Below are 14,690 nucleotides of genomic sequence, written 5' to 3' on the forward strand. Positions count from 1 at the left end.
ATCTCCAAAAAAACTATTGGACTATAAATACACAGAACTGACTGTTAAAGGTTGTCCAGATGGAACCAGTAAATGAGGATATTTAAAAAGAAATTAATCACACAAGGCAGCAGTGTTTTAAATGCAGCCACATAGTATGAATGTTGCTAATTAAAGCAGAAATGTGGTCATACTAGTAGTATTGGAACCTCCGGTTGAGCCCGATTACAACTGATCAGTCCATAGAAAGTGTATTTTGAAAGCATTACCCTTTTATTCCTAATAGTTGTATGTGCATTAACTGTATATTATCGGGTAGTGGATTTGATTGATGTTGAGTGTGTGCGCCACAGGGGTTAAGAAGACATTAGTTCCATGGAATTATGTTTAACATGTAAATATATTAAAGTCAATGTAATTGGAAATCGCTTAAATCTCTAAATGTGATCTGTATCTGGTGCATTGTTCTCTATAGAAAGTAATACACAAGGGAGATGAATGCATTCTCAAGAACAACTCTCAGCGCAGCAAATGGAATGTGACTGGTCCTGGAGGCCTAGACATGGTGGTACCATCTGTCAGCTTGATTATTCCACCTCCAAATCCTGGTGCTGTGGATCTGTCCTCCAAGTATGTTACCTATATCTCTTTGCAGGAATATGGATCCTAATTATAAAGAACATTTCTGGGGAAATGCTATGGCTGTAAAACAATCACTATGAATACAATAGACATGTCTAACATTAGTTAGTTCTTGTTTTAAATGATGCCATCACATTCCACTACACTGTACAATGGGTAAACAGGACGCAACAAGTAGTATATAACACAACAATTTGACTTGCCGAGGTATGAAGTGTCCTGCTCAGACAGGCTTACAATCTAGAGGGAGTTAGGGTGTACACAAAGTAAATATATAACACTTTGCACCATGTTAGATGCCATCATTATTATCTTAAAGGTAATGTGCCATGCTGAAATCACAAAATTCCACCTTTCCTTACATTTGGGCATCAGAAATGTGAAAAACTAATAGCAAATAAAAAAATGAAGATGGTGAAGTTGGAACTTTAGCAAATCGATAGGCCCACCTTAATTTGTCTCTTCTTGTTTCACCTTGACACAGATGACTTTTGCAGGCCACACTTCTTTCATTTTGGGGTTTATATGCAATTATGTGACTCTTTACCTATATACTTGTTTGACTTGTCTGCTTCCTTTTGAAGTGGAATAATTGTTCTGTAATTACAATATATATGAACTAAACTGTTATCTACTGCATCATTTGGCTTTCTTGTGTGAGATTAAAGTATCCCTCCAAAATATATTAAAAGTACACATTTTTTTAAATTTCTTTTTAGGATTGAGCAGTTCTATGAGGCCATTCTAACACTATGGAATCAGCTTTACATTAACATGAAAAGCTTGGTGTCGTGGCACTACTGTATGATTGACATCGAGAAAATCAGAGCTATGACTCTTGCTAAGGTATTGAAAGATGTGTTGGAATTAAGAAATGACACAATGCTGCTGTGTTTGCATTTTTTTTATTCTAATTGATGCTTTGGGATGAAAATTTGTGTCTAATTTTTTTTTTATTCATTCTTTTAGTTGAAGACTATGCGTCAGGAAGACTACCAGAAGGTTTGTACTGATCTTGAAGTGCATTATCAGGAGTTCTTGAGGAACAGCCAAGGCTCAAACATGTTTGGGGATGAAGATAAAAAGAAGATGCAGTCGCAGTTCTCTGAAGCACAGAAACACTACCAAACCTTGGTGGTGCAGCTCCCTCGCCAGACTACGGTTACTGAAACAACTCTTGTGCAACAGAGACCTCCACCAAAAACCAAAGGTCTGCATACCTTGTTTAATTTCAAAATGTCATATTCCCGCTAATGAAAATCTACTTGTAGATAATTGTTTCCTTGTGCTAATGCCAGTAAAAAACCAATGGTCAAGATGGACACAACTCTCTATTGTCTCTCTCTTGCATGCAACTATGTTGCTAGAGAGGGCAATGGCTGACCTCATTGGCTGGCAGCAAGTAAAATTTCCTCTCCAGTTTTTGACTACAGCCTTGTGTTTTAACATTCCTCCTCTGAACATGTCTCCATTTGAGCTAAAATTATGTTTGCATGCTTATGTATGCTTTTGATCTTCCTGCATTGTCGCTGCTGCTCTCCAGGTTGCATGTAAGGCAGGCTTTGTGGGCACATGTTGAGCTCAGTAAAACTGTTAAAAACCTATTTAAAATGACACTGGAATGGAATCCAGATTGGTGCATATCATAGTGCAGTTACTGATTGTTATGGTTTGATCTTCAAAGTTAGGTACACATCATAGATATTCTCATGCAACGCTGATATAGATGAATGCTTTTTTTTAAGGTGTATGTGATATTCTTCATTTGCTTTAAGGTGAGCGAGTAGAAGTAAGCAGCAATGTCTCGACTGTCACTGTGGATAGCAGTAAGGAGATTGACCGTGGCAGAGAAAAACAGGAGAACTGGCTGCTACTTGAGCTACAGAAGATCCGAAGACAGCTTGAAAGCCATGAAACCAGACTGATGCAAAGAAACATCTACAATTGTGATCAAGAAACTTTTAGAGATTTTGCCTACAGAATAAATGACATAGAGGTATGTTAAAAAAAAGAATTGATTAAACCTGTCATTTTTTTAAAGTCTTTCCTAGAGGCTGAGGTATTAATTTTTTATTGAAACTATTGCTTTATGAAGCGATCACAATGAGATCATATCTATTTAATTGTGATATAGCAGTGAGGAAAGTACCAGTTGGGATGCTCAGATATAAAATCAGAATAAAGGTTTGAGGTCCTGGCTACGTGACCCTGAGGAAATGCACGCTCATTCTGAGGTTGGTGTAAAAAAAATACGGACCAGATATGTCGATAGATGCAGCTTATTAATTTATGCAACCACATATAACCATTGTCCATGTCTTCTATTACTTCCTCTATTAAGGAGTCAAGGTCCCACTGTTTTGTGTGACTAATATTATTTTCTGTGAAGAACCCTTTATTGTTTGTTTTCCATTTATGTCTTCTTGTTTCAGTTTTACTGCACCAAAGTAGATTCTGTTTTTAGATATTTCGTTTTTTTCCCTGTTTTAAGTACAAGACGTGCACTGAAACTGAGACACTTGATTATGTCAATAATGAGTGATGCACCATTGTTAAAGTGTATTATGTTTTCGTCAAATAGAGCTTGAGAGGAGAGGGCCAAGGACTGTCGTCACAATTCAGCATCATTAAGGAGACAATGATGAACCTTAAGGGCTCAGACAAGACTGCGTATCTGCAGTCCGAGCTCAATTTGCTCTTGAAGAAAATGGAGAACATTAATGGCTTTTCCGTGGATCACTTGGAGAGGTATTGTAAAATATCTGTACTGTATCATGTAAAATGATTTTAAATCAGCCTGAAGCTAAACGGTCTTTATCAGGGAAAAATCATTGTAAAAGAGCTAATAAAATTTGGCTTAAGGAAACCTAGGAGTTATGGAGAACATCCAAGCATCCTGCAATTTAATTAAATGTTTGTTTTATGTATAAATATTTTACACATTATTTACGGTTTCACAACATAAGTCTTCCATTATCGTATGCCAACAATAGCACTTGCATTCTAAATCAATATATATTACGTCTCTTCCTTCTGTGCCAATGAGAGTAGCTGCCTAGTTATAAGAAAATCAGGACAGGCTTTTGTCTGGCATGGTACTGTCAAGTCTTTGTATTAGATAGTTTGAAACACTTCTATTATATGTTTAATTAAGCAACATGTGAACATAGAGTTTTGATTTTCCTATTTTGTTTAAAATTTAATTCAACACCAATTATGGCTCATTAAACATAGAGTTGTCACTGCAGGCCTCAGATTTGTTCTGTTTCTCTTAGTGAATGGTGAGGAGCAAGTCTTTTATTTGTAATTGTTTTATTTTTTCTTAAATTTAAGACTTCAGTCGTTGAGGCTCCTTCTTCAAAGTATCCTTCAGACTGAAGATCTGATCAAGGTTTATGAAGCTAGGTTGACCGAGGAAGAAACCATTTCGCTTGACCCTGCAAAAGTTGAAGCATACAGAAGTACACTGAAAGTAAGAATAAAAAAACAAAAGTTAATAATTGCTTCGATATACTTAATGTTGTGGGAAATTTCAGGGGGCAAACTGCAACTATAAGCTCCAATTGCCATGTTTTTTTTCTCAATGTTTAGCTTTGTCTCACATAAACATGTATTTGTTCCCATGCAGAAAATGAGAATGGAGTTAGACCAAAAGAAATCCCTCCTGAAAAACATGGACACAGAGATGAAGAATGCATTGCAGATCAATGACCGTGTGACTCAAGCCTATCCCTACTGTGACGTAGACATCTCGAAATTCACTGACAAGGCCAACCAACTGACAGACCGCTGGCAAAGAATAGAAAAGGAAATTGATGACAGGTAGCCAAGCGTGGCTTCATGAATGCTAGAATAATTTATAACTAAAAATACCATAAAAACAAAAAGCAGGTCAGTTGGATGACACGGGAGAGGCTTATAAGTAGAGCAGATGAACTACTTTTTTTATAGTTGGAAATAAATCTATTATTTTTTAATTAGTAACTTCTACCCATTAAAGGTACAGTTTCCTGTCATTGACAGCCTCACTAAATAAGAGTGCATATTAATGTACATGTACCTGTAACATGCATTTTTCTGAAATAATAAAAAAACAAATAAATAAAGCACTTGAGATAGAAGTTGCAGCCCTGCAGCTGCCCTCCTCCTCAGTGGTCCTATGATTCTAGCCACTCATAGGAGGGACTGGAGGGAAGTATATCATGGGCAAACACATCTCCTTCATGGAAAAATACTTGGGGGGAGGGGCAGATGCATATGATTCTGCAGAATCCCCCCCAAATTTCCAAGCGGGACACCAAGAAAATGCAAAGGATCCATACAGCTATCATATGCATTAAAGTGGCCCGTGTTTAGTAGCACACGTTAATGTTAGAACACATTCCTAAAGATATTGGTCTAGAGTAATAATATTGAGGTCCAATGCGAGACAGTGAGTGGACAACTTGAGGGTCTTCAAAAATGCATTGTACCTGTGATTATTTGAGCATATTGAATGACTTTTATTACTCATTCTCTTCAGGTCATGGGAATTGGAGAAACAAGGAAAGCAGCTGAGAAATTACAGAGACATGTACCAGGCACTGAGCAAGTGGATCGCTGACACCAAGCACAAACAGGACTCCATAGAATCAGTCAAACTTGCAGATTCAGCTATCATTGCAAGATACCTAAATGAACAAAAGGTAAGCATGTGCATTTCTATCAGTTATATACCAAAAATATTCTAATTACTTTGTACTTACTATGACGTGTTAATGTTCAGAGACAAAGGCTCTGATGGGCAATGTACCTGTTTCAGTAACAGAAAATCATAAAAGCTGATTTGCAGCAGAAAAATGTCGAAAAATAAGATATCACGCAGCAGTATCTCTGTTGTGAAGAGATTTTTGCTGTAAAATACCAGATCTGTGTTAAGTGTGAAAATATACTTTTTTTTAATTTTTTTGCAGAGTTTAAATTCTGAAATCCAGGGTAAAAGAGACAAAGTAGAAGAGGTCATGAAGACTGCAGACCAATGTGCTTCATCCATTAAGGTATGAATGTGAAAATGCAATGTTGAATGTTTAGAATGTATATTGAATAGAATCCGTCCATATTTGCCTAGTCAATGAATTAGCTGTGAAGTGTGATTTTCAAAGTCTGTGTAGGTAGATTTCTCCTCCATTTAAACACTGTTCAGCCATGGGAGATCTTGTAGAATTACTGTATCTACAGCTTTTATGATCCATTACCAACCATCAACCAATATATCTGATTTTTCTATTAGCCACTGTCTAGCATTAAAGGCTTATCTTTTATGCCCCTGTATTTTTTTCCTTTAACTAAATCCATTTAATATTTTTGAATCACATCTGCAGAGGTGGATACAGTAAGGCCCTTTAAGACTCCACATAAATGCCATTCACTAGATTATATAGATTATGCTTGCCTAGTACATCTTTATTTAAGATGGGCTATTATGTTGTATGCTTTGCTTGTGGCTGGAGTATTCCATGCTTTTGAAACGTGGGATGTGTTTGACTTCTCTAACAAACCCATATTACGTTCCAGGATTACGAGCTACAATTGGCATCCTATAGCTCAGGGTTGGAAACTCTACTCAACATTCCGATTAAAAGGACCATGGTGCAATCTCCGTCTGGAATCATAATGCAAGAGGTAAATATGTCATTAGTAAATTAATTGTATTAAAATTTTAAGGGAAGATCATAATTTAATAAATAATGTGCAGATATATGTCATAACAGTGATCTATCAACCTTTGGGGCTTCCATAGGCCAAACCTTAGGCAGCACCCCTGGCAGACTCACCATCCATGGTTCGGCCACCCGTTTTAAGAAACAGCGCATTGGAATATGGTCTAGGCTTAGGATATGTCACTGTGTTATAGATATTTTTTTCAGCTCGTAGGCAAGGGAAAATATCCAGCCTCCATAATAATAATTTGCTATTCGATGTATAATTAAGTAATGTTTATCATAATATTTATCATATTAAGGACTAAAATGGATCTTCAAAAACATATTAACCAGTTAATGTTATGTATTTTTTTTTTTCAAATGTAGTCTGCAGAAATACAAGCCCGATACATTGAACTACTTACCAGAGGAAATGATTATTATAGATTTCTGCATGAAATGTCAAAGAACATGGAAGACTTGAAGGTAAAAAATAATTTATAATAATAAAATCTCCATTATCATGTGAAAACAGAGGGTATCTTACCATTATAATGTACTCTAATTTATAAAAGGAATATGTAACAATTAGCTTGTAAAGTAATGGTTGTCCTTTGGATAATGATGAGAAGCTCTTGAGCAAATGGCACACACACCGTGTCTGAAGGATAGGAATGGTGTATGTATTAATGCAGGCACAAATAAATGTCCAAAAGCAGCAAAACAAAAATGTCAAATCATATAAAATACATTCTTTAAAACTTGAAATGCCCCCTTTCAAAACAGTTCCGTGTTAGTTCTCAGAATTGTTAATTACAACTAGATCTCATTAAATGGAAAGTTGCAGAATCCTGTTTATAGTGTGTCTAGGGCCGGATTTACAGCTGTGTTAACACTAGGCAGTCTTTTCATTCCATGTTGCCTTCAAAGTGATTTAAGAGTATTTGTCAATAGCAATGCAGGAGCTGAGAACCAAATGTAGGCCAGATCAGCTACTTTTGGGAGAGGGGGATGGAATAAAAATTGTAATTTGAAATGCAGTGTATTGCAAGTTATGGCCAAATTAACAGCAACCTTCCCTACCTTTCTTACCTATTTTTTCACAAGTTGGGAAATTTGATGCAAATCTGCCTGTGTTAAGCTCAGTTCCAAATACAACTGATGCTCAACTCTGTACGCTCATGTCTTTCCATGTGTTTGTTACCATTTAAGCCCAGTTTTAACATAAGGTAGCCTAAGGGTAAGTGAACAGACCCCATTGCTTTTCAAGTCTGAGATACTTAGGAATGTCCTTGTAATGTATGCAGTTAACCAGTGTATCACATTGGCATTGGGGCACCCTTGCTGACTATTTTACTTGTTTACAGATGAAAAACACACGGATTGAATTGCTGGAAGAAGAGTTACGACTTGCCAGAGATGCACATTCAGATAATTCCCAGAAAAATAAATTCCTTGATCAAAACCTGCAAAAGTACCAGATAGAATGCTCTGAGTATAAATCAAAGCTCCTTTTGCTGGAGGATATGAGAAGGAAATTTGAAATGGATGGTAACGCTGCTAAGCAGAACTTAGAGAAAAGCTATAGCCAGATAATCGAGCTCAATGATAAAATAACAAGGCTCACCTATGAGATTGATGATGAGAAAAGGAAGAGAAAGGCAATGGAGGACAGATGTGAGCTACAGAAGAATGAGTTTGATCAATTTCAGAAACAGAGGCAGAATGACCTTGAAGGTGTTAACCGTCAAAAAATAGAGATTGAAAAGATAGTCAAGGAGAAAGAATATGAGATTGAAAAACTGAGGATTCTTCTTCAGGACGAGGCCCAACGGAAGCGGGAGTATGAGAATGAGCTGTTAAAGGTAAGGAAGCAGTTTAATGAGGAGGTCGGTAGTTTGAGGAACAAGTATGAGTCAGAAATAAACATTACGAAGACCACCATTCAGCAGATAAGCATGCAAAAGGAAGAAGACACACATGAACTCAGAGCACAACTGGAAAAACTTGCAAGGGAAAATCGAGACTTGACCCAAGAAATTACCAGATTAAATGATACCATAGTTCAAACAAATGATTTGCGAAGAAGGGCAGAGGAGGATTGCCTTCAGCAAAAGGCCTCAGGTTCTGAACTATCTCAGAGGAAGCAACAAGTTGAGATGGAACTGCAGAAATTGATTCATACCCATTCAGAAGAGACTGCAAGATACAAGATTTCACTAGATGATGCTGCCAGAACAATTAAAGAGCGAAACAGTGACATTGAAAAATTAAAGTACCAACTTCAAGAGGAGGCTGCACGTCTGAGAGAATACGAAAACGAGTTGGTTAAGGTAAGAAACAGTTTTGATGAACAGCTTATAACATTAAGAAACAAGTATGAGACAGAAATAAATATCACAAAAACCACCATCCATGAGATAACAGTTCAGAAGGAAGATAACATCAGTAATTTGAGTACACAGGTTGACAGTTTAACAAGAGAAAAGAGAGACTTGCTGGCCGAAGTCAATAGACTGAAAACCTCCCTTACACAAATGACTCACAACCTCAAGAAAACAGAGGAAGATGCTCACCAGCAGAAATCCTACTCTTCTGAGATATCTCAGAGAAAACAGCAGCTGGAACTTGAGCTAAAACAAATCCATAGCCTTCGTCATGAAGAAGAGCAGCGATACAAAAAATCACTTGATGATGCTGCTAAAACAATTCAGGAGAGAAATAAGGAAATTGAACGTCTGAAAAAAGTCAATGATGTTGAAACAGAACAAAGAAAGAAACTTGAGGATGATCACGTGAAATTACAGAGAACACAATTTGATCTGCAGAAGGCAAATAGCAGTGCTACAGAGACTATCAATAAATTAAAGATCCAGGAGCAAGAATTATTCCGTCTTAAAGCAGACTATGAAAAATTATCTCTAGATAAACAAGTTAAAGAAAACGAGATTAACAGACTTCAGGTCAGTTTGAAAGAAACGCAGACACAAAAACAAAAATTAGAGGAGGAGATTAACCGACAAAAGCGAATTGCCACAGATGAGCACGCCAATAATAAAAAGCTGAAAGATGAGTTGGACAGCCTGAAGAGGACCAACAGCGAGCAACTGAAAAAAATAACCACTCTTACGCAGCAAGTAGAACAACTAACCATTGTTAAAAGACAAACTGAAGAAGATTTGAGGCAGCAAAGGGAGTCCTTAGACAGTCAACTGAGGGAGAAGCAAAGAAACGTCGATGAGTTGAGTAAAATTGTAGCTGAGGCGGAAAATCTACGACGACAGCTGCATGTTGAGCAAGAAAACTTACGTCTGGCTCATGGGCGCAATGAGCATTTACAAAAAACGATTGAAGAGAGAAATAGGAGCCTAAATGAGTGTAAAATAGAGATAGAAAGGTTGCAGTCCATCACGGAAAACCTTACTAAAGAGCACCTGAGGTTAGAAGAAGAGTTGCGATACGTGCGACTGGAGTACGAAGAAGTGAAGAAAAGTAAAGATGAAGTAGATGGTGAAAAAAATGCAACAATTACTGAGTTAAAGAACCAGCTTCAAACAAGCAACAAGCGATCCTTGGAGCTGCAGGGCCTGATTAATGAGTTACAGAAAGAGAGACAAAATTTGAGACAGGAAATTGAAAAATTCCAAAAGCAAGCATTAGAGGTACTCAAACACACTTCCTCATAATCTGTGTCTTTTCTGCAGAGGTCCACTAACTAATTGTTGATTTTTATTTTCAGTATTACTCAAACTAATGAATAGAATATAATTTAATCATGCCAGGGAAAAAAATAGATGTGAAGCATTTTCCTATCCACATTTTTTGAGGGAATATTTCTAAGCCTGTAGTCATGCGACATGTGCACGGATCAACAGTTTAACCTTATTAAAAGGGGCATTAGCAAAGAAAATTATTTTTATTTCCACATAGTATACTGTGTGGTATAGTGTATTATGCAGTTATATGAAAGAAATAAAAATGTGTGTTATATTAAACTTGCTTTGTAGGTAGACTTAGAAGCTAGTCATAGATAGCCATGTGATATGCACAAGGTATTGATCAAAAACGTATGTAGTCAATTAATAGTAGTTCATTTTAATAATAAAATCAAGTGGTATCTTTTTAGGTGATTTCTACTTACAATCTATTTTTTATTTATGTATACATTAATAGTCAAAGGGCAGGTGTTTGTAAAATGTATTTATTCCCAAAGCTATGTTGCAAGGCTAGCTCCTGTTTTGATTTTGTTAGCCATTTACAAGGCTTGTAGTCAGTAAATGCATAATCAGCTGGACCACCAAGGCATAGAGCTATTCCATAACATGGCAGTAATAATAGTATTTATGTAGTTTAGAAAGTTATGCTATCAGTATACAGAATAGAGCACTTATAAAATGCATACATAATATAATAAACAAGTTAAAAATGTTCTGTAATCACAATAAATGTCTTGAAATAACACTTTACTGTTAAACACATACTCATCTTCCAAATAACCCAATTTTCTTTCCTTTATCTTAATTTAATTAATATGTCTTCCATTAATTCGTGCTTGGGAAGTGTGTTTAATCATATGTTATTTGTATGGATCCGGTTTTCTATCAAAATCAAATTGTCTATTACTGTTTTTGTAAAATCTTTTTTGCCTGATTTTGTGTAATCTCTTATTGTGTGTAATGTTTGTTGTCCATTATATGTCCCACAATAACACATGTATTGGTTTAAATAAAGAAGCAGTTCACCATTACCAAAATAAACATGTCTAACTTAAATTCACAATCATATTAGAGTATTAAATGGCTAAATAGTATCCAGTAGTGTACCAGTGAAATGGCTTTTGTTGGGTAATTGATAATTGTGTCACAATAAACAATATTCTTCATCCTTTTCTTTAATATAGGCCTCTAATAAGATACATGAAAGCAGTAGCAAGTATTCTGACGTTATACAAGAAAAAGAGAACCTCCTAAAGAAAATAAAACTTCTTGAACAAGATAAGGCAAGACTGCAAAGACTGGAAGAGGAGTTAAACCGTGCAAAGGCGGCACTAGATTCTGAGAACCGTGTTAAGCAGCGCCTAGAAGAAGAGAAACAGCAAATCAGAAATGAATTTAATCAGTGGAAGAGTCAGTATACACGCAGGGAAGATGAAGTGCAGAGAATTGAAATTGGTTTGGAAAGGAGTGAGAGAGAGAAAACCACATTGAAGAGTGAAATTGAAAGACTGCAAGCAGAGATCAGGTCAATTGAAGAACGGTACAAACGTAAAATGGAGGAGCTACACCGAACAAGCCAATCCGAAATGGATGCCCAACGATTGGCGCTGGAAAGGGAGCTAGAAAACCTTAGGAAGCGCCCTCTTGGCTCAAACCGTCAGACCCAAACTGATGAGGACATGTGTGTTGATGCGTCCAAATTTATATTTGAAGGGCTTCGGAAGAAAATTACAGCACACCAGCTTCTTGAATGTCAAATCATAACAAAGGCAACATTTGATAAGCTTATAAAGGGGCAAAAATCAGTAGAAGAAGTTGCCGCTGAAATTGAACCATTTCTAAAAGGTGCTGGTGCAATAGCTGGAGTCTCCGTTACACCTAAGGAAAAATATTCCTTTGTAGATGCCAAACGAAAGAAGCTCGTTTCACCTGAAAGCACAGTAATGCTACTAGAGGCACAAGCTGCTACGGGAGGAATAATTGACCTTCAGAGGAATGAAAAGCTCACGGTTGACAATGCCATAGCTCGAGATCTCATAGACTTCCAAGACAGAGAAGCCATTTATACAGCAGAGAAAGCAATAACTGGCTTTAAAGACCCTTTCTCTGGAAAAATAGTAGCTGTTGCAGAGGCTATCAAGAAAAATCTAATCAGTCGAGAAGTTGGCTTGCGGCTTCTAGAGGCTCAGTTGGCAGCAGGTGGAATAGTTGACCCAGTTAATAGTATTTTCTTACCAATAGAAGTTGCGCTATCACGAGGTGTGATTGATAGGGACATGCACCGAACATTAAATGACCCCAACGATGATGCCAAAAAATTTATTGAGCCTGTCACAAAGAATTATGTCAGTTATGCACAGCTTAGGCAGAAATGCAGAGTTGAGCCTCACACAGGATTTCTTCTGTTACCTGTAATGAAGAGAAGCCTCTCATTCAAGGGAATTCGACAGGCAGTCACACTGCCTGAGCTGGTGGAATCTGGAATTATAAGGTCTTCCACAGCTGATCAGCTGGAAGCTGGGCAGATATCAGTGGAAGAAGTCAGTGAGAGAATCAAAGATTTTTTGCAGGGATCTAGTTGCATTGCTGGTATTTACAATGAGGCAACAAAAGAAAAACTAGGTATTTATGATGCAATGAAGAAAGGCTTGTTGAGACCTGGAACTACACTTGAGCTTCTGGAAGCTCAAGCTGCCACAGGATTCATAGTTGATCCTGTTAATAATCTAAGACTTACAGTGGAAGAAGGCTACAGAAGAGGTCTTGTTGGAATTGAATTCAAGGAAAAATTAATATCTGCAGAAAGAGCAGTTACTGGATATAAAGACCCAGAAAATGGAAATATTATATCATTGTTCCAGGCAATGAACAAAGAACTGATTGAGAAAGGTCATGGAATCCGCTTGTTGGAAGCTCAGATTGCCACTGGTGGAATCATTGATCCCAAAGCAAGCCATCGTTTGCCTGTTGATGTGGCCTATAAACGTGGATATTTCAACAAAGAATTGAATGATATTCTTTCTGACCCAAATGATGACACTAAGGGCTTTTTTGATCCCAACACAGAAGAAAATCTGACTTACTTGCAGCTAAAGGAAAGGTGCATAGTGGATGAGAAAACAAATCTATGTCTACTGCCCCTGAGAGAGAAGAAAAAGTCAGTTCAAACAACACAAAAAAATACCCTTCGAAAGCGTAGGGTGGTAATCGTTGATCCAGACACAAACAGAGAAATGACTGTGCAAGAAGCCTATAGTAAAGGCCTAATAGATTATGCTACATATGTTGATCTTTCAGAGCAAGAGTGTGAATGGGAGGAAATTACTATTTCAGGATCTGATGGTTCAACAAGAGTTGTTCTTGTTGACCGAAAAACAGGAATCCAGTATGATGTGCAAGAATCAATCGAATTAGGTTTAGTAAACCAAGCCCAATTTGACCAGTATCGTTCAGGCTCTTTAAGCCTCACTCAATTTGCAGATATAATTGCCAGCAAAAATCTTAGTGATGATGTGTTAATTTCATCAAAGCATGACTCATTATCTTCCTCACCCAGGTTACGAAGTGGCTCTTACACCAAAAGCGGCTCTTTTTCAGAACCATTAGAAGAGTCAACTCCTATTGCAGCAATATTTGATAACGAGAACTTAGAGAAGATCTCCATTTCAGAGGGAATTCGGCGTGGAATTGTTGACACCATAACTGGGCAGCGTTTACTGGAAGCACAAGCTTGTACTGGAGGCATCATCAATCCTACTACAGGGCAAAGACTCTCACTCCAAGATGCCGTTAGCCAGGGCATAATAGATCATGATATGTCAGCTAGACTTAAGCAAGCCCATAAGGCCTATACTGGTTTTGACGGAGTAAGAGGCTCAAAGAAATTATCTGCTGCAGAAGCAATGAAAGTAAATTGGCTACCTTATGAAGCGGGGCAACGTTTTCTTGAGTTTCAGTACATAACAGGGGGTTTTATTGATCCAGAAACACAGTTGAGAGTAACTTCAGAAGAAGCAATTAGAAAAGGCATGATTGATGGTCGGACCGCGCAGAAACTACGTGACATAAGTAACTATCCCAAAATTCTGACCTGTCCTAAAACTAAACTGAAAATATCCTACAAAGATGCACTTGACCGCTCTATGGTCGAAGATATTACAAGCTTGAGGATGCTGGAAGCTGCTTCAGTTTCGTCCAAAGGCATAAGTAGCCCATACAATGTTTCTTCTGCACCTGGATCACGCTCAGGATCCAGATCTGGGTCGCGTAGTGGATCCAGAAGAGGAAGCTTTGATGCTTCATCCTCTTACAATTATTCCTACCAATCTTTTAGCAGTTCTTCTATTGGTAACTAATAACTAGAAGCCTTTTCATATTTGTGTTTTGTTTTTTTTTTACTTTTGCAATAAATGCTACTGGTTATCTTACGTAGAGCACATTGTAGGGAAAGAGAGAAAAGCCCACCCCCCATATTTTCCTCATATAGAAAACGTATTATAGGTGCACTGATATTGTGGTGTTTTGACACTGAATAATTTTCTACTGGGTTTTTCTGATATGAAACTATTAGACATGAATTCATGTATTCTGACGTGTTTTAGTAGCTAGTGTAGTTAACATTTTTCTGTCTTTTTCTATAAATGCAGCCCTATATAACAATCCAAACTTTTCT

General features: G+C 37.2%; 1 protein-coding gene across 3 annotated transcripts in view; it reads left to right on the top strand.

Moving 5' to 3' along the window:
* LOC149302675 (desmoplakin-like) overlaps positions 1-14,373 on the top strand; it is a 32,509-nt gene extending 18,136 nt beyond the window's left edge. Inside the window, exons 12-24 of one of the 3 annotated variants that reach the window (XM_089482203.1) lie at positions 455-609; positions 1,341-1,467; positions 1,591-1,802; positions 2,416-2,617; positions 3,203-3,369; positions 3,955-4,093; positions 4,250-4,443; positions 5,144-5,306; positions 5,574-5,657; positions 6,175-6,282; positions 6,690-6,788; positions 7,670-9,964; positions 11,203-14,373. In XM_089482203.1, the coding sequence (XP_089338329.1) occupies positions 455-609; positions 1,341-1,467; positions 1,591-1,802; positions 2,416-2,617; positions 3,203-3,369; positions 3,955-4,093; positions 4,250-4,443; positions 5,144-5,306; positions 5,574-5,657; positions 6,175-6,282; positions 6,690-6,788; positions 7,670-9,964; positions 11,203-14,373 (7,116 nt within the window). The remainder of the gene's footprint in view (positions 1-454; positions 610-1,340; positions 1,468-1,590; positions 1,803-2,415; positions 2,618-3,202; positions 3,370-3,954; positions 4,094-4,249; positions 4,444-5,143; positions 5,307-5,573; positions 5,658-6,174; positions 6,283-6,689; positions 6,789-7,669; positions 9,965-11,202) is intronic. The other 2 variants (XM_089482205.1, XM_089482206.1) reach the window with 2 other exon arrangements.
* Positions 14,374-14,690: the final 317 nt, after the last annotated feature.

The sequence above is a fragment of the Sceloporus occidentalis genome, unplaced genomic scaffold (assembly GCF_023333645.1).
Source record: "Sceloporus occidentalis isolate IW3139 unplaced genomic scaffold, rSceOcc1.0.p SCAF_18, whole genome shotgun sequence".
NCBI lineage: Eukaryota > Metazoa > Chordata > Lepidosauria > Squamata > Phrynosomatidae > Sceloporus > Sceloporus occidentalis.